At 46.1% G+C, this 26,153-nt stretch overlaps 1 protein-coding gene across 3 annotated transcripts in view; it reads left to right on the forward strand.

Annotated features, from left to right (window-relative positions):
• Nucleotides 1-26,153, forward strand: part of RTN3 (reticulon 3) — a 344,971-nt gene that overhangs the window by 233,772 nt on the left and 85,046 nt on the right. For all 3 annotated transcript variants that reach the window (XM_069645001.1, XM_069645003.1, XM_069645002.1), the window contains 3 exons: nt 6,904-6,973; nt 13,746-13,792; nt 14,641-14,699. In XM_069645001.1, the coding sequence (XP_069501102.1) occupies nt 6,904-6,973; nt 13,746-13,792; nt 14,641-14,699 (176 nt within the window). The remainder of the gene's footprint in view (nt 1-6,903; nt 6,974-13,745; nt 13,793-14,640; nt 14,700-26,153) is intronic.

The following is a 26,153-nucleotide window of genomic DNA, read 5'->3' on the forward strand; positions in this document are numbered from 1 at the left end:
TGGTACAACAGTAGTCTGTGTTGCTTTAGCCACTGTTTGTATCTCTTAGCCTCTATACGCCATTTTTTCCCAGGCTTCCTGGAGATCACTTTTTTGCGATTTTTCTTAATCTAACCACTTTTCTTTTTTTCCACCACCAGTTTATCATAGGCATGTGTTGGACTTGACTTTTTCCTCGGCTGACTCCCCACCGGTTTTCTGTATGGAGTAAGTAACGGTAGATAGTTTGGTCGGTTTACAGGCACTTGTGACTTTGTTACATCTGGAAGTAGGTATTTTTCTGTTATCCTTTTAATATCTTCTTCTGACAGACTCTCAATTGTTGGTTATTTGACTTGAGGTTATACTTGTATGCGTGGTGCTGTGTTTGTATTCCTCGCCATTTGCATGTCAGAAGATTGTGGTCACTGTGTGTGGTTCTGTGGACTTTATACTCTTGGATCATAGGTATGAACTCAGTTGACACATAAATATAATCCAGGGTTGCTTTGCAGTTCAATTTCTCCCACGTTGGAATATTCTTTTGCTTCGGGAATAGCGCTACAATATTGTGAAGGTTTCTTGGTTTGGTCAGTGCTCCCCATGCAATGCCTCTCTCGGGTTGCTCCTTGTGGTCTCTCCGATTTCGTTACTTTATTCCCCTCACTACAGTCCACGTTTAAGTCTCCACACACGATAACAGCATTCTCATATTCTGCGTCAAACGAGTCTTAGTTCCGCCATTTTGGCGCAATAAGTTTTGGTTGTCATTTTTTTGCAGATTCCAATATGTATTTATTATGCTGATTAGGTTGCTGTACATCTTCTTCCGTACTTCAGATTGGTCGGTCCATGAGGTCAGCGTGACTAGCATCTCATACGATTCATTAAACTTTATCGGTGTTGCCAGGCCCACTCTCATTTTTGTTGCCGTCAGCAGACCTGACGGCGGGCGGCCTAACACGCCCTTGCATGCTGCAGATGTTTCTACTACAAATCCGTCAAGGCACGGTTTCTCTTGTAGCCAAGTCTCTTGTAGACATATAATGTCTAGTAAACCTAAATCCACGTCACCAGGTCTGGTTAAATGAGCATGTCCCCTTGTGTTCCACGAACCCAAGACAAAACATTTCTTGCTTTCTTCTTGCTCTGTTACTTTGTTCGCTTAACGTAGATGATGCTGACCACTTTGATTGCTAGTTCTGTTTTAAGATTGTGCTGCTTTTAACCATGCCAATGGACCTCTGCCTGCTGGCATGTTCATTGTTTGCACCGGGGCTGGTTTAAATTACCTCTTTTCGATTGTGGTAAGAGGTGCGCTCGGGGCTATGTTGTCGATGGGTGCATCGGGCTTCTCCTCTTGCTCGTGACTTGTATTTGTCTGAGACAATTTCCTGGTGGTCGTTCCTTCGTTGCATATTATCTTTATTTTTCTCGTCACTAGACCATCTTTGATTGAATTTTTTGTCGTCGTGTATATACCTTCTCCGAGCCATAAACCTTTTCCGAGCCATAAACCTTTTCCTCTGGGCCTTTGCCGATTCTGTTTGCTCGATAGCGCTCTTCTGTTCGCGATGTAACGCGGTTTTGTCTTACTCCTTGATGGTTGTAGAGGCGGTCTTTCTTATCTCTTAGCGTTTCACGTTTTATTTCTGTCAGCCCAAACCCGTTTTGCTCCATTTCTCTAACTGCGTTATCATCCGTGTGTTGCAGACTTGCTTCTTTGACATGGATGTACGCCTTTGCAATCTTTCCTCTATGATGGGGTTCTACTAACATGATTCATTGTGCTCATTAATTTCACAATAATCTTCCTGTTCAGAATCATGTAACCTCTTTTGGTCTAGTTCGACTTTGAATATTCGTTCCTGCTTTTTTGCTTTGGGGGTTTCTGTTCTTCGATCGTCTGAGCTTTTATGGGCCACATTTCGCTGTGGCGGACTTTGCCGACTTACTCTTTGTTCTCTTGGAGACATGTGTATGTCTTCCCTCTTCTTTTTTTTGTTCGTCTGTTACTGGTCTCCTTTGGTTTTCAATTGCATTTTGGCTTCCTTTACTTATTTGGGCTTTTGGGGAATCTGTGTTCTCTGTTCCTTTCTCTAGTTCATTCTGAAATTTTGTCTGTTGGTCCGTAATCACCTCGATCACTGAATTATTAGAGGCGGTCTCCCAATGTTGGGATAGATTCATCATGTTTGTGTCGCTCATAAAATCTTCTGCCGATTGTGGAGAGCTCCTCATCTTCTCTTTTTGTCGATCTCGGCGCGTCTTCTTGAGTTTCCTTGTTTTTCTTTCCTTTTTTTTCTTTTAACTTGGCTTGTTCCTGCTGCTTCACCTTCTCATCCAGTGTGGATTTCTGGAGCTTGTCGTTAGCTAATTTTAATACCACTGGGGCTTTTCTCTGAGGTTGGTTAAGTAGTCCCGATTTAATTGGGTATATCTGAGGACGTTTTGTACTTTCTTCATTCACTTCCTTTATTTCTAGCTCTTTCTCACAGATATCCACAATTTCGTCATTCTGGCTTTCTGACTGATTCCTTATGTTTCTCAAGTCCTCTTGGCCCTTTCCCTTTGTAAGAGCTTAATTTGCTTTTTTAAGTCCTCAACTTTTTTCCTAGCCTTTCTGATGTACGTTATTCCTTTCTTCTAGTGCTGTAATGTATCCTTCTATATGAGTGATTTTTGTCTACATAGAGGCCAAGATTGATGTAGTGTCTTGTATTCCCTCTTTTATTGCTTCGTACAGTTTGCAATGTGGGGCTAGTGCAATCGTTATGGCCGACATGATGGTTAATAAGTCAGTTTTTTTACTTGGTGACTCCTTTTGCGTTGGTGTGGCTATTTCACTTAACCGTCTGTTTTTAGGGGATTTCGGTGTACTTGCTAAATTTCCCGGGGTTGCCATTGCTTCTATAAACAAGCTGTCGCTCAACCTAGTCCTGTGTGGCTCTCCCTCTATCAATGCACGTTTGGGTTGTTCTTTCGGGCCGTCTTTGTTGGTTCGATCCGTGTGAGTCCCTTACTTTCTCTGGGGTGCGTAGTAGCTGGCCTGAGTTCAGTTGACTTTTGTCCAGTCCAGGCGAGAGACATTTTGACGGGGATCTTTTTGTTGCAGCATCTGTTTTTGCTGATCAGAGCCTTCTTCAGAAGGTGTTGGTTGCAGACTAGTTGTCACCTTCGTCTGATTCTGGAGGCTCTTCTCTTGTGGTTGCTCCTTTCTTAGATGGTCGTCTTCGATTTTTGATGTTCTCACGCCCTTCTGTGGCCGCCTCCTGTTCTTTCAACGTGCTTAGCCTCCGACTTTCTTCTCTTTCCTCTATTTGGCACCGGATCGCTTTAGCCGCGTTTCTTTTTTCCAATAGGATCTGAGACAGACCTATTTCAGGTGGGCCTTCTCGCACCGCTTCTGTGCCTGATGTCCATTGTCTGTTTACTGAGGAATTCTCCTGGACAGCTTCTAAAATTTCTGAATCTAGTTTGTGCTTCTGTTGATTAAAAAAATGCTTTTAATGTACCCGACAACGATGCTGGTGGCGGCCCTTTATGCGTTCCTTCATTTCTTTTTTGTAATTTCGTATTTGTTCTCTCCTGCCGTTTTTGCTTTTCCAAGTTTCATGCAACCTTTTTCTTGAGTGCTCTTTATTGTTTTCATTATACTGATCTTTTCTTGTTTTTTTTCTTTGGATTGTTATTTTGTGACTTTTTTTTCTGTTAGTGCTGATGCCTTTCTCTCCGACTCAGAGTCAGTGTCGGATGTTACAATTTCACTTTCTCTCATGCTTTCGTCTAATCCACTCTTTAGAGTCATGTCTGACTGGGTTGTTTATCTATTGATTGTCTGCTGATTCAGGTTTTTTTCTTTAGAACCTTCTTTCGTGCCACTTTCCTTTGTGCCTGGCACCTCAACAGCTTCTACGAACACTGGCTCTATTTGAACCAATGCTTGTGCGGACATTGCAGATTTCTTCCCCTGTGGACGTTCGGAATCATTCCCTCCGTCCCTTTCTTGGTTTTTTTTGTCCCTCTCCGTAGCTGCCTTTTCATGCTCCAATATCGGGCTATTCATGTGCTCAGCTGTCAACTCCCCTCCGTCTCGGTCTTCGGGACTGCCTGACAGTCCTCGGCGTCTCTCGCGACCGTGCCCTTCCTCGCTCTCAGTCCGTGTAGAGCTCCTCCCAGGCCGCCCCGGGTCAGGCAAGCCTGGCGGCCCTTCGCCGCGACTCCAACGGCTCCGGCACAATTGACTTCTCCCAGTCCTCAGCACAGCAGCGTGCCCGCTGAGGGTCCGTCAATGGCTGCCCTTCGGCTACCCTTCCCGGAGACCCACTCAGCCACATCGGCGGTACGCGAGACGCTGCTCGCTTCGTGCCCGGGTAAGTCCTTTTTTTCACAGTTTAGTTCTGCTTGCACATCTTGTGTCTCTTGGATGGCTGCCGCTTGTGTTTGCCCTGGGGTTGGGGGGGGGTGCATTCTTCCCTGCCTCCTCCCCGAGCTCCATATTCCTGATCTTCCGACGAGTTCTAAGAGCTTGCAGCTCTTTATTCATTTCCTGGGCACCTTCTTCGCAAATATAAGTCTTTGATTTCAACCTCTTTGCAGGTGTTATGTCACTTCTTAGACGACGCCGACTTTGGTCAGCGTCTGAATCTGCAATCGCCTCTTCCAGTCTTTCATTTCTGGCGCCTTTTCGCTCTTGGTGGATCAGAGGTCTCTCGGAATTCTGAGTCGGGTCCATGCTCCCTCTGCTCCCAGGGACTCCAGCAGACTCAACTCTCCTCACCAACTCCGCTCACCACTCCGCTCTGGGTAGGGGTTTTTAAGCCCTCCCACACACTGGACTCTGTAGTAGACAGGGGAGAGACTGCGAGCGCAACTCCAGCAGACTCAACTCTCCTCACCAACTCCGCTCCCTTTGGGGAACACCAAGTGAATCTGTTTGCACTTCCAGTCGCAAACTGTTTGCTCCAGGGAATTTCCTTCAAGAGGAGCTCTAGGGGACGCCTTTGTAGTGTAATGGGAGTTTCCACTCCTGTATGCATCTCATCCAGTCCCCGTCATTCCTCACGTTATCTGGAGGTTGAAAAAGTTTGGGAAAACCATGATACTAATTGCCCTGGATTAATGAGTTACTTGCTGTAGTGACTAGAGTACCGATAGTCCTTAGTCCCCTTTCCTACATACGTCCACTCCACTGTCTCCTGCTTGTAGGCCAGTGGCTAATAAGTTACCAGTACAGCTAGGTTTACAAGCGGTGTCAAAAGGGGACTGAGGTGAGGCGTCTGGGTGTGGCCTAGTGGGCGTGCCTACGCGTGGGCCCACGCTCCCACACACTTTTGTAATTGAAAGGGGAAGCTCATATTTTCACTGCCAACAGGTTCTGGTACCATCCCCCACGCTGTGGGACGCCCATAAAGTTGGAGGAAAGGGATCTAAGAACTGAGTACTCTAGTCACTACGGAGAGTAACTTTGTTTTGTCGGTTTTCTCCCTGAGTTGCACTCCATTCAGAGTATTATTTTTTATTGTATTTGGTTATTTCTAAGAAGGATAGTTTTATGTTGATTTGACGGGCTAATTTTCTGCCTATGCTATATCCCTTTATAACCAACCTAAAACTAATGCATTTTAAATGACATCATTCCTTTCTCTTAATCCTTTCCCTCTAGCCGAACAATCCTTGCATATCTTAAAGGTGAAAAGGTTCTACTTTTATAAAGAACAAGGTGAATAAGAAAACCAAAAAACCATATAAATTGCCGGTTTTGCTTTTAAACCACCCACTCAAAATGTGCAGTAGCCATTGGCGAGTGATAGGCTCTTTTCGTGTAAGAAATGGTGTGGTGTCTGAATGCGAACAATGCTGGGAGCAAGTGACAGTTTATGACGTGCTAGAAGCTTGCAGCCGACATATTTACATTTATTCTGAACTATGAATTTGGATAGTATGACACTCCAAAACGAGGCAATATGCGAAAAGCTGCCACTTTACTTCTGCTCATACATTCAAATTGATGAAACCTAAAACAATGACTAGTTGGTAAATCCATACTTTTGTTTTGCATTACTGCTTGGATTCAAATGCAAGAGTGGATGCTCAAGTAAGTAAAGCAACCTTGCACAATCATTCCGGTCATAGGCTACAGGCAATGATTGTACTTCTGTTTTCCTTTGCCTGATTAATTGCATGATTCAAAACTAGACTTAATTGACTTTTCCTTCTAGATTATTATTTGGCAAGGATCTCCCTTTTCTTGCCTCCAAAGGTATGAGGTTCAGGAAATCAACTTCACTTGATACCAGTGTCCGATCCCTCTAGGTTCAATTGCATACCAGCATCCACCTGCTTATCACTTGCAAAGCCCCTTATTGCTTTGGAGCTTCTACTTGATCAGTGTTTGCTACACTTAATTCTGTTGTCAGTCCTGTATAAGTAAACTCATTGGAAGTATAAAAGACAAATAACATGCATTCAATAAACATGCTGCTTTCCGCTAAGTTTCCTGTTCCAAACTCATGAGAACATTTTAGAAGGGGCAGGGATAAAATTGTCAAGTGCAAGGGATTAACCCAGCCATTAAATCACTCGCCCATCAATTCTTAACTTGCACACATCGCACTCGCCAAGAATCTGTCAAATGCCAATGGCTAGTGCACATTTTGAGACCTCGGTTAGGGTATGTGAAGCACTGGTAACTAAAAAAAAAATATCCAAATAATTAGCGGAAATCGGACCAAGTCATTGCTACAGTGAGTTTCTTGTACTTTACATCCAGTCTGAAAACACAAGTGGCAGAAGACTGAATGCTGTGACTGTCGAACCATTCTGTATAACATGGTGTCTGAATTTTAGGTGCTGCTTGCTATTGTTGAACTGTCTACTCTAATCCATTTTTGCAATTGACCATTATTCTTTTGTTCTTTGCAGCTGGCTGTCTTTATGTGGTTGATGACTTACGTTGGTGCTGTCTTCAACGGTATTACTCTTCTTATTCTTGGTAAGAACACCAGAATTACTTTAGAATTCCTGAAAAGTAGGGTGATGGAAGTGCCTATCTGTGGAAGCGCGGGTGGGGGGGGATTGAGCACAGCACTCCTTTTAGTCTTTTGGGGGGGGCTGAGGGAAGGATGCAGTGAAACGAGGACTACAGAGGTTTTCTGATAATATTTCTGTTGAGTCTGTTAGTTAGGGTAGGAATTCGCCAAACCCCCATTATGGATGGGGATGGTTCTAAAAAGAATACGAAATACATCTGTTAAACATTGTAAACGATGGAACAATGTTGGTGTTCTCTCCAGGGATGCTATGATCTAGTTATAGAAGTTCAAAAATGATGGGAAATGTAAAAGATTAAGCCTATTCTTCCTTTTAGCCAACCCTAAATTGCAACAAAATGTTTTCGAAGTGTGTCCAACAAGTGTTACTACTCGCCTATGCTTTTAATGTCCAGCCCTAAACAGTAAGCATGTAAGATGCTCCTTTAGACCCTCCTCTCTGGGGGAATAGTCACGTTTCTGATCTCCTCAAAGCTCTTAGAAAAAGGTTGCTAAAAAAGAAACTGACCGACCCCGACCAAGAATGAATGGATCAATGTTGCAATGAACATATGTACCATGGAGAAAATTACTGCATCACTCCACGGCAGGGCAACAGTGTGAAGTCCTGTGGTCAGATTTCCTAAGCAAACGCGCATCAAACAGACATCCAACCCCAAATGGAGATGGGGTTCACTGTTTATAGGGCCCGACTGGGTCTTTCTCCTCTTGGGTACTTTTCCCCCTCTACCTGTTATGAGACCGCTTCTACGTTACCTCTCAGGCATCAGTCGAACTGTGACAAGACGCCCTCCTTATGGCGAGTCCCTGAACACACCAAATCGAAACAGTTTCAGCCTGCGGCAACGAGCGCATGACCATGAAAACACAACCCCTTGGTTACACAATTTCTTAGTCCGTGAGGGGTGGGGGGGAGGGGTGGAAGGTGTAAAAGAATAAAGAGAACGAGAAAAATATGTTGGTTTTTTCCATTGTTCTACCGTTGGATGTATAGAAACGAAACTAAGAACTGTATGTTTGAACTATTTCCACTTGTGTAACGAATATGGATGCATATGTAACTTTTTCTCTTTTGTCATTGAGAGAAAACTGTTGTGTGTTAAAACTTAATAAAATCAAATAAAAAAATTATGAAACTGACCACTCCACGGCTTCCTATCCACTTTCAAAGCAGAAGACTTTCAGATCTTTTCTTCCTCTTCATAGGTCAGTCTTTCAGGTCTCTCGCTATACGTTCTTACCACTTTCAAACCTTTTTATGGTCCTCAACACTCTAAGATTGTCCCACATCATTCTCGTTAGCCTCTCACTGCGCTTGGATTTTTAGCAGACTCTTTTTTTGGTATTTCTGAAACTTCTCTTAAGCCTCTTCATGAGCACTGGGTTCATCACCTTCTGTAAGAGCTCTTGACAATCGGTCCTTTAGATCCCTTCAAGAACTAATGCTTATCAGAAGTTTCCTCCCAACCTTAACTAAAGCTGAGACTATTGATATATCGTTAAAATGGTAAAGTAGAAGGCCGAATACGGCACTAAAGTTCTTTTTTTTTTTTTTACACTTCAAATGCCTCCAATACTGTCAATGTTATTGATGAACCACAGTTGTCTGCTGTTTCTTCTGTTTTGTTTTAAAATTTATTTTAATGAAGAAAAAACATTAATCGAAACCAAACAGTGTTGGTCATACATACAATATATAGACCCGACTAGCAGCAGTACATTAGGAAAAACTCAACCCCTTTGGCTAATGGCACAAGCATTACAATAACCCTGCATACTCTCCTTCATACTGTGCTACAGATCTGTTTGTATATGTATTCTGTGTCGATCTGCACTCTCCCATATCTTCCCAAACTTGACGGGACAGCTCCTCGCTCTATATATTCGGTCCTCCATCGTTCGAAAATGATGCATGTCTAGCAACCATTTGGAGATCCTAGGTAGCTTCCATTGTCTGTAGCTATATTCCTTTTTGCTACTATCAGTGCATTGGAGATGAACAATTTCTTGTAATGGGAGTAAGCCTTTTCACCCCAAATTCCCTACAATGCCAATGCTATTTCTCCCGGTACCAGCTCAAGACACCATTGTGTATACTTTATCAACAAGCTTGCCCCAAAACTTTGGACTCTTCGGGCAAGCCCAGATTGTGATAGAATGTTCCTTGACCTACATGACACCGTAGGTAGCCAGCATCTGTCGCCTGTCCCAGCGACACAATTATTCCTTGATGCAGTATGTTAGTAGAATTTTCTTTTTATATTGAATAATTCTAAATCCATCTGAGATTGCTATCTCCCTGGATGCCATTATTGCCTCTTGCCATTCCTCCGCTGCAATAGGGCCAATGTCTAGCTCTAATTTGTCCTGTAACTTGGGTCAAGGGGTGTGCGGCAAAGTGAACCAAACTTTGGTACAGGATCAAGATCGCCTTCTCAGCCAACATGTCCACATACACAGTGGCTTCCACAGGGGGCTGCTCTGGGCGGTCGTTCCTTGGAACTGTGACAGCATGACATGGTTGAATTGAAAGTTGCGATGGGAGTCCATCTGCGTAGCTTGTTGCAGCTCCTGAAAGGACCTCAGGCGCCCATCCTTAAGCACGTCTCCAATCACCTGTATGTTATTTTTTGGTATCAATGGTATGCAAAAGTCGGCTTTCCCAGTTCAGGCATCTCCTTTATTCCACAACTGGGCCCGGAGTGTCACTACACCCTCGCATCGCTTTTTCTCTGGCTCGTACCACTTGTTGCGAGATTGCCAGCAGAGCAGCTACCATAGCTCATTTATAAAGTATCTGCAAGGAATCTGGGTGTGTCATACCCGCTTTCTGAATGTGGGAGCGGAGTAGATCCTCCCTACGCCCCTTGCAGCCATTCATTTGCTACCACCATCTGTGCTGCCCAATAATATTTCGGAAGACCAATCCAGCATCCCATACCGAGTCTGCAATGAGATCCTCAGCTGGTGTCTCCCGCCACAGTAATTTCCTCAAGGCTCTTTCGAAGGATCAGAACTCGCCATCTGGGATTTTAATGGAGGTATTGGAGAGGACAGTGTCATCATTTTGAACATTGCCACTCTGCCCAGGAGTGACCAGGGAAGAGCCGACCAAAACCTATTGTCGGCAGTGAGTCGTTTAGATAAAGGTGCCAGATTTCGGGCAAGAAAGTTAGTTGGAGCCTGGCATATGTGGATGCCTAGCTATTTGGATGAATTGGCTGTGATTTTGAGCACACGATTATCCGGAATGGTCTCGGCCCCGCGCAGCTCCAGAAAAAGGATACATTTGTCCCAGTTGACCCTGAGGCTGCTGTTTTCCATGAAGGTGTTTGATATCCATAATCCTTGGGAACAACATCTGGGACTCCCCCGTGTGCAGCAGTAGGTCGTCTGCATAGAATGAGATCCGATCTTCGTGTCCATTCGGCTATCTGAAACCTCTCAAAAGAGGGTCTCCTCTGAGCCAGATCACCAAGGTCGCAATAGCCAAAATAAGCAGTGCTGGCGAGAGCGGGCAACCCTGCCTCTTTGCCCGTTTGAGTGGGAAACTTGCTGATGCCACGCTTTATCTGTTTGTATATGTATTCCCTTTGCCACGGGTCTCGTGTAGAGCAGTTTAATCCACTGCAAGAAGATCGGGCCAAAGCCCATACCCAACAATACGGCGCAGATAAACTCTCAGCGCACCGAATCAAAGGCTTTTTCAGTCAGTGGCCACCACTGCCAGTGGTTCCTAGATGCAATCGGCCATGTCAAGAGCCACATGAAGCCTATATATAGTCATTTGGGTTGCACGGCCCTGCAGGAAGCAGTTTTCGTCCCGCTGGATCAGTACCGGCAAGACCGTACTCAATGTTGTCGCTAAGATTTTGCCAGCACTTTGGTCTCCAAATTGTGAAGCGAGATGGGCTGATACAAAGAGCATTGATCTGGTGGTTTGTCCGTCTCTGGTTGGCGCCTGATGCATGTGAAGGAAGTCCATAGGTCATGAAAGCCCCCCAGATGAAACCCTTAACCAAAGGAAAAGCACAGGGACTTGTTTACAGGCAGTACGAAGACTAATCTAATGTGGCTAGCTTAGGGCCAGTAGTTAAAATACATGTAAAGGGTATAGTCACCAGTTCCTAGGGGTTCAGGTAATTCAGTCTTGATTAGTGTCCTAAATCCGCGTTGGAGAAGGGCACAAGTTCACCAAAACGGCAAGTAGAAGTGCAAGTCAGGCTGTGATGCAATCACAGCTCACTTTTGAAGAGTTGCACCAAAACAGCAGGGATGATGCAAGGCAGTTTATAATAAGGACAGCAACAGGTGGCGACCAAGTCTTTCTCTGCATCTAACGACCATACGCCCCCCACACTGTGCCCTTGAATAGAGCACAGCGATCAACGGAAAACCCTTAGATGGCCAAGAGCACCAAAACTAAGTACAAATGCTAGGTACAGGCAGCAAAGCTTACTGTTGTCACATGAAATGCCACTTTCTCCAGTTCTGATCTGCTTCAGATTCCTCGTACTGGAGGAATGTGAGGACTTGGTGTGTCTTGGCGCACAAGGGCTTCCGGGTAATGTAGTGCTGTCCCACAATTGTCATAAAAAACACCAGTTACGCACTGACCCCCCACCCCTCCTCTTCCTAACAAAGCCATCGCTATACAAGTCCGCAGGCAGAGCCACTGTCATGGGATAAAGGCAAGTAAGTCTTGGTTATGTCACTGTTGCAGCTTTGTCTGCAACCAACCACAGAGGATATAGGACGATCCACTAGTTCCAGTTTTGAGACCCTGAAAACGCAAGAAGGAAGGTCAAGATTCAGGCCAATGGATTCCAACAGCAAATCTCAGTGGAGATCCTGAAACACCCCACTATGGGAATTATAGGCCTCTGATGTACCCCCTAGTTTGGCTCTTGAGACGCATAGAAAATGAATTAGCGAACTAGGTCTTGTAAGGATTTTTCACCTGCACTCTTTGGTTTTCCTGTTTTTATTTCTTGTTGGTTTTAAATATTCCTGATGTCGAAAATGATGACAATTATTAATGTGTATGTATGAATTCATTTTGTTTTAATGTCGTGTGTAAATATATTTTGTAAAGGTTCATTTTTTGAAACATGGACAAATACATTTTTTTTTTTTTTTAAAAACCACTATAAGACGATCGAGAGAATCTCAAATGGGAATGACAACCCAGTAGCCCAGGGGAAAGTACTCAAGGTACCACATTCGGATGACTTGGCCCAGGGCCAACAGGCACCCCATCCAGTACAAGGTGGCTTTTACAGGGCAAGTTGAAGGATCCGATACTATGAGCTTTCACTCCAGGCCAGAGATCGCCCAGATGACACAATTCTGCATGTCCAGGAGGTTGACCATCCAGACAGTAACGAGGAAGGTACCTGGAAGACTGAGGAACCAGACCAAGCTGATCTAGACTACTCGAAAGGGGAAAACTGGGAAGCCTGCAGAAAACAGTCTCCCAATCGGCGCAACAGTGGTGTTGTCTCAAGACTGATCCCACGAAGAGCAGAGGCAGGGTGGTGATGTCCCGTCATGTTTCTGGATTATGGAAGCTTCCTACTTCCGAAGTGCTGGTCCACCCGCAAAACTCAATGCAGTAAAACGGCCCAAAAACAGTCGCATCACAGGGCATCCAGTCAGCCAATTGCTTCATTTTTCAGTTGCTCGATATAGTAAGAGCCTGCTAGGGCACAGGGGCGAGTCTGAACCAGTATAAACCACAAGTTTCTGCAGGGCTAGTCTGCATGTCCATGTGTGCGCAATGGCCATTTTACACTAGTTTCATCTCTTGTTCATGGCAACCACGAGACAAAACAAAATGGCATAGAGTAGAACTTAAAGAATGCATTAGTACTCCAAACGTTACCATACTAGTACACTGGGCTACAAATGCAGCAAACGCAATGGCTACCCTACTGGAATACTGGGCTACTAATGCGGTAAAACCTGCTGCTTCCTTGGTAAAGCCAAATCTGCATTAGAACTGCCACAAGCCTACTCCACTTAACAATTGTAGGTTGATAGAATCACATTGGGCCTAATATGGGGTGCTTTAAAAAACACCCCTTTCCTAGCAGCCATATGGGGTTACTAGAAGAACAGGATCAGAAAGGGGATTGCGGCAGTAGGAGGACTTCAGTAGAAGCCCTGTTGATTCCAGATCTAACCTTGGGGAGCCAAGAAAACAAAACCTACAGACACAACTCCCCAAAATGGAATTTTGCGCCATCAGTTCCTGTCACTTTAGATCCTGTTATCAATTTAGAAATTGTTTGCAACTGAACTGAGAATTGGACATGTTTGACCTACTACAATAACTGTTGAGCTTTTTCTAAGCTGCAAAAAAATAAACCAAGTCTCTAATTACAGTATTTATTAGATTTGACGGTCTCAGCTGTCCCAAGAACACTTCAGGTTAATATATAATTATATTCATATATGAAACTGCATCCTCTAGCACAGGGGTCTGCAACTTGTGGCTCTGCAGATGCTTTGGACTACAACTTCCATGATACCTCATTGATTTTGCTGGTTAGGGATGACGTGAGTTGCAGTAAAAAGAAATCCAAATGTTGCAAACCCTTGTTATAGGACATTGGTCTTGGTTGTCCGTGCTTTACTTTTGGCTTTTTTTTATCTACCATATCGTTCAGTACAAATGCATTGAGTTTACTGTGCTCTCCCTCTTTTTCACAGGGCTGGTGCTGGCTTTCACTTTTCCAATAGTCTATGAAAAATACCAGGTAAGTAATAAGGGGTGGGGGGCACTAACTTCTCTTCAATGCTGTTCAGCCTATGTTCAATGCATATTAATTTAAGAATTATGTGGACGAGAGAGATGTTTATCTTTTGGTGATAATGGAGAATTGTTAGCACTGCGAAAATACAGATGGCACTGAAGAGGCGCCAGTCTGAAAGGGAACTAGTTTCAGCTTAGGGTGTTAGGGAGGGGAGGAGTATGGGGGGGGGGGTATGCATATGGGATCAAAGGAACCATATTCGTGGCGAGGAAAGAAAGCACACATCTGAAACTGAGCTCCTTTTAAGATTCTTGGAAGGTTAACTTTCGCACGTAGCTTTGTAAATCAGGCAGAAGGCACACTTGTTCTATAGTGGTGATTCTTAACTTCCCGAAATGTAGAATAGAAGACGGAGCACAGAGCCACATGGAACATTCTGAAAAATCTCTGGTCCAATACTAACGGATTTTGGGAGAAGGCACATGTAGCGCAGAGAACTTTAAAGCTCTGGAGGAGGGAAAGAGCTATATTAAAATTGGCATAAACCGAGCCAAAGCCTTGGAATTGTCAGATTCAACAGAAAATGCTGCTACAAAGAAAGTAAAGCTGGCTTTAGGCGAAAGGAGGCATATATATGTGGGAAAACTGGTCCCACACCACTCTGAGAAAGAAGCAGACAGCACATAAAGAGCTGTAGCAGATACAGGCATCTGTCATAGAGCCTGTAGAGGATGAGCGCACACTGACTGTCAAAGATTACTTGAGTTGAGAGGCAGACTTTAGGAGATCTGTGAGGCAATTGGTTAGAAGGGCTAAATACCATAACTTAATCAATTTTCTTATTCTTTCAGACACAAATTGACCACTATGTTGCTATCATTCGCGAACAGAGCAAGTCAATAATTGCAAAGTGAGTATTATACATACTAAAGAGTTTGATGCATGTTGGCTGCTGTTTCTTTTAGCTTCCCAGAACTAATAGATAACTGCTCTGCAAGTGCTGAAGGAACGGACCAATTGAGGATTGGAATAAATAAAGCAGATCCGCATTGTGGTGTGTTAGCAGAACTCTGTTGGTCTTACTACAGGTTTAGGCTAGTTTTCACTAGAGCAGTGAATGCTGCAAAAGTGATCCCTAGAGTAGCCCAGTAGGCTTTGGGTCATAGCTCTTTGAGGCAGGGTATAGATGTTTTTTTTAAAAAAAACCTTTATTTTAAGATTTGACAAGTGCATTACAGTTGCATGAAATGTACGTAACGTTTACAGATTCACATTATAACATAGTGCTCATCGTCAGGCTATGGTCCCCTTAGCGTTGTTCGAGTAGGTGGTGGTTGATGTGCTCACTGTAGGTTCCTAATAGTGTTCATGTAGGCCTGCCGTTTGAGTCATTGGCAGAACAGGTCGATCTGTTTTCTGATATGTCGGGTGATGTCTCCAGGTATCTCCTCAGGGGGGCCCATATGTCCTTTGGTCTGCAGGTGGGCACAACACTTGAGTATGTTTCTTCAGTTTCATGTATGTGTATTGGGTCTTTCAGCCATGCTTGTCGGGTGGGGGGGGGGGGGGGGAGTTTTTTGCCTTCCATGCTCGTAAGATACATCTTTTGGCGACAGCCCCTGCTATTGCGACAAGTCTCTGCATTTTGATTGAGACCTTCCCAATATCGCCCAGTAGGTATTTCAACGGGGCCACTGGGATTTGGAGTCTGATAATGTCACTTACTGTCTCGACCACTTCACGCCAGAAGTTTTTGATTGGGGGACAGTCCCAATACATGTGGAATGAGTTTGCCCCTTGGGTCTGGCATTTAGGACAGTCTGGTTTTAATGTGAGGTAAAATTTGCCTATTTTACTGGGGGTGATGTGGAAATGGTTCAGTATCTTGAATTGAATCAGTCTGAAGTTGGTACATACAGAGACGGATTTGGTGCATTGGCAGTATTTTGCCCATTGGGCATCTTCTATAGAGATCCCTCTCCCATTTGGGTTTCATTGTGTTTTTTGAAGGGGTAGGTCGTTGGACCGCTTGATAGAGGGAGGGGATTCCACCAGTAAAAACCCTCTGTCTTAATGTCTGTTAAGAATTGGTGAGCCGGTGGAGCTTCCGGAAAGGAGGGCCATTGCTTATTACATGCTGACTTTAGCCTATAGTACTGTAGTGATGTGACCAACTGTTTTCTGTATTCCCTACAGCCCCCTACCAGCACTTTGCCTGGACGATCCCAAGCAATGCAAACTCCCCATCCAGATTTAGGTCCCCCGTGCGCATTTCTTTCCCTGGGTCCCACCTTCTCTGGAGGGTCGTGTCAAGGGTTGGTTCGAGCTGTGGGTTGTGCCATAGCGGGGTGTAGGGTATAGACGGTTAAGAGAGTTAAGTTGAATCTGTAGAGAATTCTGTGCTATATTAAGAGTTGCAGGCTACAATGCAAGGACATTGACGGAGCTGTGAATGTTCTTGCCAAGTTCTGCTTACCCCAGTGACTGTTTTACTGTTTCCCTTAGACCAGCTTCCCCCAGACTCCTGGAGAGACATGACTGCAGCCCTATAAAATAGTCCTTTTTACTTCAGAACCATAAATCGGACAGAATGGGGATTGGGATTGTTCTACGGAATGGCAGGAAATACAGAACTGTGAAGAACAATTTACTGTTGGGTCCAGTCTTGTTCTAAAAGGCAGACTTGTGGGTTGGGTGGGCGGGGGGGGGGTAGAGAAGTACATTGACACATTGAGGTTGAAGGAGGGATGGAGGGAGGCAATTGATTTCTAGCCATTCCCTTCTTGTGGCTACCACTATCGGCCACCTGGTCAGATGAGTGGGCAGACCTCTCTTCTTCCCTCCTGGTCTCGACCACTCTTCTTCCCTCCTGGTCTCGACCACTCAACTCCTCCTTATTGGACACTTAAACATCCACCTGGATGCTCCCTGTGCTTCCTCTGGACTCTTTTTCTCTTTCCCCACCCCCTCTTGATGTTGGGATCTCTACAGCCCTTCCCCTTTCTATCCCTCTCACCACTCCTCTCTCCTGGAGTGATCACTTTCTCCTTTCCTCCCAGCTCTACCCCTCAGGCCAAGCCAACTCCAGCATGCCACCTACCTTCTTGTTTATCTGACCCATGAAACATGTCAGTTGAGGCTTTCGCCGCCACTTTCTCAACCCCCGCCCCCTCCACCTTTAGGTGACTCCCACCGTGACACAGCCCGCTCCATGCTTTCTGATACTCTTGATGTTCTTGCCCCTTTCATGAGGATCGGCTTGTAGCCCAAAGCCAAGTGCAACTCCTGGTACGACTCAGACCTCGCCACCTTTTAAACGCAAGTGGCTGATGGGGAAATGGCGTGCTTCCGGTACATCCTCTGACAAATTGGCCTGCTGCCTTCTCCAAAGGCAATACCGGCTCTGTCCGCACCAAGAAAAGAACTCGCATCCAAGTCTGCCTCTGTGTCATCCAACAACTCGGCCGAACTCTTTAAAATCTGCAAGGAGTTGGCCAATCCTGCTGCAGTCTCTACCTCTCCTGTCGCCTCCCAGGCCCTCTGCATGGCCCTGGCTTCTCATTCCATCTCTAAAACTCAGGACATTGTCCTCTCTTCCTCTGCCCCTGCCCTTCTTCGGTCAACCCTCCTCCCTCCTTTTCTGCTTTTCCCCTTTTCTCCCCAGACAAGGTTTCTAGACAAGTCTGATCTATAAAAGTCTCATCAAAACAGATTCACTTCTGTTCCTCAAACAATCATGGACCACATTGACACCTCGGTCCCTGCTCTGGCTGACTTCTGCAACCACTCCTTCGTCACTGGTGTGTTCCCTTCCCCCCTGAAGCACTCCTTTGTGCACCCTCTTAAGAAACCCACTGCTGACCCCTCCTGCCAGGCTAACTATTGCCCAATCTCCATCACTCCTTTCCTGGCTAAACTCCTGGAAAAGATGGCCATCTCCCAGCTTAATCTTCACACTGAATCTCTTGGTTGTCTCCATGACTGTCAGTCTGGCTTCAGAGCTGCCAGAAGCACGGACACTGCTCTCATGAACATCTGTGAAGACCAGCTCTCCAACCTCGATTCCAACACCGATTCTGTCCTCCTCTTACTTTATCTCTCTTCTGCCTTTGACACGGTCAACCATGCCATCCTGCTCAACAGTCTCTGTGATAATCTGGGCATCACTGATCAGGCCCTGGCTTGGCTGACCTCTTTCCTCTCTGATCGACCCTCCAAGTCCAACTTGGGTCCTTACTCTCCTCCATCTCTACCTGTGGTGTTCCCCAGTGGTCTAATCTTTCTACCTGGCTGTTCAACCAATACCTGGCACTTCTTGCCCACTGCATTGCCACTCTCTACCCCAACTTTCAGTGCTACGCGGATGGCACTCAACTCATTTTCAGGCTCCCTTGCACCACCTCTGCTTCTCATCTGCCTGTCTGCTATCCAGCAGTGGTGTGCCGCCAATGATCTCTGCCTTAATGCCAGTAAGGCGAGATTCTCCATTGGCAAACCTGCTCCCTCCTTCCCTGTTACTCTCTGGCCGGCCTCTCTTGGCCCTCTTCCTACTACCATCTGTGAGGCTAAAAACCTTGGTCATCTTCGACTCCACACTCCTTCTCTCCTCTCCTCTCTGTCTCTAAGAAGTCACACTACCAGCTGCACCTCATCAGAGGTATTCATTTTTAAAACATTTATTTTAATTTGTTTGGTTGATCAAATCAACTTTTAAAATTTTCAAAATACAAAACGATGTAATACAAAACAGTATAAATCCTCTTACATAGTATTTTTATATGAATATTGTGACCACACATCAGAGCAAGAAATGGCAACATAGAAACATACAAATCCATTGCAAGTCATTTCACCTCCAAAATGACTTCATTCAAAGCCAAGCAGATTAATAATAGATGATATTAGACGGCAAAATACAATATTACTGCGAGTCAGGAACAATTGCATCCAGAAATTGTACTGTGGCGATCCTTACTGAGAGAGAAGTAGTTGAAAAGATACATTGCCACATGTTTTTCTGGGTATATACATTTTGACTCTCAAATTTTTGAAACCTTTTTTTCGGATGATAGATAATTGTGGGCAATGGATTAGACAATGTTCCAATGTTTCCCTTTGGACAGGATCTTTACAAAATCGACATTGATTTTCAGCCTTTGGAATTTGCTTCCTACGCGCCAAAACATCTAGCGTTGGCCAGAGGTTCAGGCGGAAGCGAAGGAATTTTTGTCGAAGCTTTGAGCAAGGGGCTTTAGTCAAGTAATCAGTCATGACTCTAAAGTGTTTATGAGAAAATAGGCTGCAATCAAAGTCCTTGTATTTTAGGCATTGGTTTTGTGTCCTACACCAGTTATATCGATGAATTTTCAATTTTGCTCGGGCTTCATTAGACAAAAGAAAATCTAGTTCAACAGAAGCATAAGATAAAGCATTTGTGGTAAATTCACACCACTTCTGAGAGAATATTTGATTTTTCATGAGTAATTGTGTTGCCACCTTACCCAGAATGTCTAGACGCTCCAATGAGGGCAAACATGTGCCAAAAAAAGCGCAATATTTCCAGGTGACAAAGGATACCATTGATAAACAACCTAATTCAAAACTAATTAAGGGTAAGCGTGTACACATGGGTAGGCGTGGAACTTGCTTCCAAAAAAGGATTCAGGTTTGTCCCACCATGCTGCAGGTTTAGGAGCAGTAGCTTCAGAACCGGAGGTATTCTTCCTGTCCTCTCCTTCCTCCAGAAGCTCACTGTCTCCAGAGCACTGATTCTCTCTAGGCTTGACTACTGCAACAGCCTCTTTCTAATTCTGCCTGCTTCCACTCTCCACCCTCTGCAAATCATCCAGAACAGCACTGCAAGAGTTGTCCTTGGCCTCAAGCCCAGGGATCGTATCTCTCCATGACTGAAGTCTCTGCACTGGCTCACAGTGGCTGCGTGGATGAAGTTCAAAATCCTCTGCATTGTCCACAAGGCCTTCTGGGGCCTAGGGCCTCAATACGGTCAACTCTCTCTCTTCCTAAATATCTTCCTTCTCGAGCTCTTCACTCATCCGCCTCCAACTCATTCAGGGTCAGTCGCTTCTCCAAGCAACGTGTTTGATGGTAGATCGCTTTCTTTTACTGGGGACAGCCTCCTTGCCACTCAAAGGAGAACCATCTCCGGTTCCGGGAGCACCTCAAGACCTTCCTCTTTGCTTCTGCTTTCTCTCCTCCTCTCCCCTGCTGAACTCCTGGCTGAAACTGCACTGGTTACCTGGCTACCCTCTGCTCTTTGGTCCCCACCACTGCCAGTTGTACCCCTGCACTGCTCCCTGGAATCCCCCACACTTGGGGACTGTTTTCTGTATCCCTACAGCCCCCTACCAGCACTTGACACCTGATGTCTGCACTTTTACTTATTGCGTTATTCTATTTCTGATGCTTGTTAATATGCTTAGAATCACATGCTGTGCATATGGTGTGACATCCAGTGGTAACCGCAGAGTATTGATTTTGTCTGTCGTGGACCGAAAGGGGATGTCTGCATAGGCGTGTCTGTAACACTATACCTATCGTGACGTGTAGTGTACCCAAATTCCCTCACGTGCCGAGGTCCCTCGGATTGTTTTTTCCTCCCAGATAACTGGTCGCCCTATTGCGGAGCTCTCCATAAAAGACTGTTTATTCTTGTTTACCGACTTTGTCGGTTATTTCAGCTAAAGTCACTTCGGTGCTCAAACTACGACGAAGACTGCAGGAAACTTTTGACGGCGCTGAACCTAGACTCCTGAGATCCGGCAGCAGAGCCATCCGCGTGGCCGGGCCCTCTGGCTGGCCTACACAGTAGGGAGAGTGGGGTGGGGATGGTCATCTTTCGCTATGTCTCTCCTTCCCCCTCTTTTGCCTCTAGGGCTGGTCATCTTTCCTATTCCCTTTCGCTATGGAAAGGACACTTTAGGTTTTGTCCCTCTTGCAGGGTCAGATACCCGTGGAAGGACGAGCACGATCAGGGCAATAATTGTCTGCCCCTTGACCACGACGAAGCGCGGTGCGCGGCTTGTAGGATCCTTCTACCTAAAACACTTAAGGAGCTCCACGTTAAGCGGTGGGCCACCTACGGCATGTCGCGGGCTTGATCTTCTCTCCCCCCCAAAACTCCCCCCACCGCACCTGCCGAAAGTGACGGGGCACTAGTGATCAAGCATCTGTATTGGATGCCATAGACCTGAAGACGGACACTTTTAGGTCTGTCATGCCGGACCCCTCTAAGCCTGGCGCAAGTCACGCTACGGGGACAACACCCGGCAACAGGGGCGTACAAAAGACCCACACTAAGCACACAACCCTGTCACCGGTTCCGACGGCTATGATGAAATTGATGAAAGTGGCAACAGGACCGCAGAAAGTTTCGACGGAATCCTCTGATCTTGACGATAAACGGCCTTCCCCGCATCCGCAGCAGCGTCTTGCGACTTGGCCTTTGAAAACTAAGGGCGCTACATAAAAATCACATTTGGCCGCCTACGCTCCATCGCCTGCTAAGGCCCCGGTAGGACAAAAATCTACCACTAGGCCTTCTGCTCAACCGGTGGTGGAAAAACCTACCGCTAGGCCTCCTAGTCGTACGGCACGCCCCGATTCACCGGACATCGGCGAAAGCATCTCGAGGATCACTTCGGCGATGGGGCTGATGCCTAAAGACTTGGTGAAACACAAGAAATGTTCCGCGGACAAGTCTAAAGACATGCCACAGCACCCCGATGCTCGCAAAGACTACGAAGACAGTCGGGAGACTGTCTAGCGCTATTAGCAATACATTTCGGCGCCAAAGGGAAGAAAATGAGGATTTTCCACAGTTTGCACCTTCTGGTTCGTCTAAATGGACCAGGGAAAAATTTGAAGGGTCCATGGATCCCTTGGAATGGTTTGTCTTGATTTCAGAGCAACCTACCCCCAAGAGACCTCGGAAAGATCCTTTTTCTGTGTCAAACCTTATTTCCTGGAAATTTAGAACCTTCTCAGGAACATTTCACTTCTCACCCTGAAGAGGAAATTCACATGGACACTGATCAAGATATTTATGATGAGGAAGAAGACACTACCTTCCTACATGACTACCCTGCAGATGACCAGGCGGATGCCACGGACAACTGGGAGGACACTCATCAGGTGGAGACAGAGCCAAGGGCGTTCCCTACTCAAGATCAAGACACAGATGTCCTATGTATGGAATCCCCTTCATCTATCTCGGCCTGCCAGGCTTCACCAGTAGACCATCAAATGGCCTATAATACCATTTTACGGAAAGCAGCCGATCATTTTCAGATCGCCAACCAAGAGGTCATACAAGATTTTGTGGAGGACATTCTTAAGGAATAACATCCCCCCCCACCCCGCCGCCACCATCCTCATGTCAAACCATTTCTCCTAAATTCCATTAAAAGGAGATTGGCTCCTTCTCTCGTCACTCCAACCCAGACAAGGGCAGTAAACCCAAGAGTGGAAAAATAAGTTCACACATCACCTACTGACCTCAATATATTAAGAGCCACACCACACCTGACTCCTTAGTGGTCACCACCACCCGGAAACTGGCGGGAGTACCCCTTGCTACGGGAGAGGCACCTCTCGATAAGGAATCAAAGATTGTATGCCCTGGGTAAACGTACTACCGCAACAGCTGCTTTTACCACGCGCATAGCGAACACTACACCGCTTGCCAGTTATGCCGATGCGCAATGGAGAAGGTCTCCAAGAAGTACCTGAACCCACAAAGACCAAATTACTTGCCATTGTGTCTGAGGGCGGGCAGGTAAACCAAAATGTATTTAACACTCTGGATACTGCGGCGGCGGCAGGAAGATCCCTAGTTCAGGGCACACTGCTTAAACGGCATACCTGGCTCTGGATCTCTGGTTTCAAGCCGGAGACCCAAGCAGCCCTTAATAAACCCATCGAGGAGTCGAATCTCTTTGGTAAAGCAGTCGACGATGTTCTGGAGACTGCCAAAAAAGAGCAGGAGACCCTTAAGCCCCCTGCAGCAAATCGCACAAAAACCCTTTCTCCCGCCAAAAGGGGAAGTGGTTCCCACCGGTCTTTTCAAGGCCAATCCTGTTCTGCCAAAGAACATGTACAACACAGGAAACGACTGGAACTCGGGACAAGCATCCAGCACCCCCGCTAACTATCCACCTCGGGGTCAGCGACGCGTGAAAGGCAGAGGCCCCCACCTCCAGAGGAGCCAAAGCCTCTGGTCAAAAATGACCTACAGATCCAGGTCCCCTCCCATGTCTCCCCGATCGGGGGTGCGATTGACATCTTTCCTTTCAGCATGGGAGGGGATTACATCAGACCAGTGAATTCTAAAAATGGTCGCCCACGGGTACTGTGGAATTCGCCCGACCACCAGAGTTCAGACCGCCCAAGACCAGATGCCAGACCATCTGCGAATCCTGAAGCAAGAAGTGGTAGCACTTATGGAAAAGGACGCCATAAAAGCCGTCCCTGTTCTTCAGGTGAACAAGGGTATCTATTCAGTGACCTTCCTTGTACCCAAAAAGGACCACACCATGCAACCTGTACTAGACTTGCGCCCAGCGAACAAGTTTGTCAAACCTCAAAAGTTTTGTATGGTGACTCTACAGGGAGTAATCCCACTGTTGAAACAGGGGATTACATGGCAGCATTGGAGATGAAAGATGCACACTTCATATTTTAATGTTGCGAGCGCACAGAAAATATCTAAGATTCATGAGAGAACAAGCACTCTCAATTCAAAGTACTCCCCTTCGCATTGCCTCGGCACCAAGGGTGTTTACGAAGGTCCTAGAAGTAGCAGCAGCAGCACACCTGCGCAGACTATCCGTGCCCGTTTACCCTTCCCTTGACAACTGGCTCATAACAGAGGACTGTTATGAGACATGCCTGAAGAATATTCAAGACAATAGACTTCCTTTTCGGTTTAGGATTCTCAATCGAGAAGAAATCCAGCTTAAACGACAGTCAAGCAATTCCTAGGGGCTCTAATTCAAAAGGACGGCCTAGTCTTTCCCTCCTACGAGAGGCTTCACAACATGCTTTCTCAGATCCCCCCAATATGTAGCCAGTCGGGAGGTGATGGTACGCAAGGCCATGCGCCTGCTAGGTATGATGGCGTCATGCATTTACTTAGTTCCCCACGCACGCGGTTGCGCATGCGTGAATGGCTCAACAGCCAGTGGTGTCAGGCCAGCGGACAAAAGGAAGATCTGGTAGTTGTCTCGCCAGCCCTCGTTCTCTTTACAGTGGTGGTCGAGGGAAACCTCTTGGAAGGAGAAGACCTTCACCACCCTCGCAGTGGAAGCCACTCACGACGCATCTCTCACGGGGTGGGGGGAGGGCTCACCTGCTTCAGCAGATAGTGCACAGTGTGGTCCCCTCAAGTAGCATCCAACCATATACATCTGTTAAAGCTATTGACAGTATTCAAAGCACTGAAGGCCTTTTAGACTCAGCTACAGAGAAAAACAGTTCTGGTCCTAACAGACGGCACCACAGCCATGCATTACCTAAACAAACTGGGGAGGCACACACTCTCCAGGCCAGGGTTATCCAAGCTGCCCCAAAACATTTGGATGCGGGCTGTCGAACACAAGATGTTTGTTGTCCAACACGTTGCAGAGAAACTCAGTCTTCTAGTGGACGTGCTCAGCAGAGACTTCCCACTGCCCTTAGAATACAAATGGTGTCTGCACGAAGACCTAGTCTCCGACGTCTTCGCAAAATGGGGCTTTCCAGAGATCGACCTGTTCGCAACTCGGGTGAACGCCAATGCCAAGACTACGCCTCCAGGTATCCCCAGAACCGCTCAAAGGGCAACTGACTCTGGATAACATGGTCAGGGAAATTTGTCTACGGCTTTCCGCCCATTTCCCCCCTCCCCCTACCCCTGTGAAACTACCCTGTCCGTACAACATGTCTCAGGAGGGGGTGAAACGCTGTAACCATGTCCGCAAACTCTGAACTTAGCGGCCTGGCTCCTGAGGTTATAGTTTGGACACCTTCACATCCCTCAGAGATGCATGGACATACTCTGGGAAGCTAGGAAACCTAACACTCGTTATTGCTATTCCAGTAAGTGGAAACACTTTGTCATCTGGTGTAATAATACCAAGGGGGTCAATCCCATTGACTGTTCGCCTACACACATTGTGTTGTATCTAACTCATTTGTTAGACTCTGGATTGGTTTTGAATTCTTTAAAGGTTCATCTAGCTGCTCTCTCAGCCTACACCACATCTCAACAGAAGGTGTCGTGATGGAAGATACCGGTTATGGCTTTTATGGAAGGGTTAAGAGAATTCATCCCCTATTTCTCGCCCAGCTCGCGGATGGGATCTAAATGTGGTTTTAACCAGACTCATGGGGATCTCCCTTTGAGCCAATGCATAAAGCAAGCCTAAAGGACCCTACTTATAAAACCATGTTCCTAGTGGCTATAACCTCTATTAGAAGGGTTGCTGAACTACAGGCTCTCTCAGTCCTAGACCCTTTTGTTACAGTCCACAGGGATAAGGTGGTTCTGCACACTCATCCCAGGTTTGCGCCTAAATACATTTCGAAGTTCCATGTGAACCAATCGTTAGAACTACCCACTTTCTTCCAGAACCCCACTAGCATGGCGGAAAGAAACTTGCACACACTGGATGTGCGCAGGGCAGTCATGTTTTACCTTGAAAGAACAAAACCACTGAGGAAAACCAATCAATCAGTTTTTCGTGTCAGTGTCTGCTGGTATAGAAGGGGACCCTGTTTTTAAATCGGCCATTTAAAAGTGGATTGTCATTTGCATCACACTCTGCTACACTCTTGCCAAGAGAACTACCCTTCAAGCCTAGAGCCCACTCTACTCGGGGCACCGGGGGTTTCCATAGCATTCATTGCAAATGTTCCCCTCAAATCCATTTGCAAAGCGGCAACCTGGAGTTCTGTACACACCTTTACAAAACACTATTGCCTAGACACTCACTCTAGGTCTGATTCTCAGGTGGGACAAGCAGTATTAAGACCTCTTTTCACTACTGTTCCTTCTCACAACCCACCTCCAACTCTGGATTCTGCTCGCTAGTCTATGCACAGCATGTGTTTCTAAGCAGATTAACAAGCATCAGACATGCATTACTCACCGTAATTGCATTTCTGATGATTGCATCTGCTTAGATTTACATGCGCCCTCCCTGCCTCCCCGCTCTGTGTGGAAGGAACATGGACGTCTTGCCACGTCCTCTCTCTATTCGCTCACAATAGCCTGGGGCTCCCTCATGGCAGAAGAAATACAATCGGAGGGACCTCAGCGCTTGAGGGATTTTGGATACACTACACATCACGATAGGCACAGTGTTAC

This window comes from Ambystoma mexicanum, chromosome 2p (genome assembly GCF_040938575.1).
Source record: "Ambystoma mexicanum isolate Mex_15411 chromosome 2p, UKY_AmexF1_1, whole genome shotgun sequence".
In the NCBI taxonomy this organism is placed as follows: Eukaryota; Metazoa; Chordata; class Amphibia; order Caudata; family Ambystomatidae; genus Ambystoma; species Ambystoma mexicanum.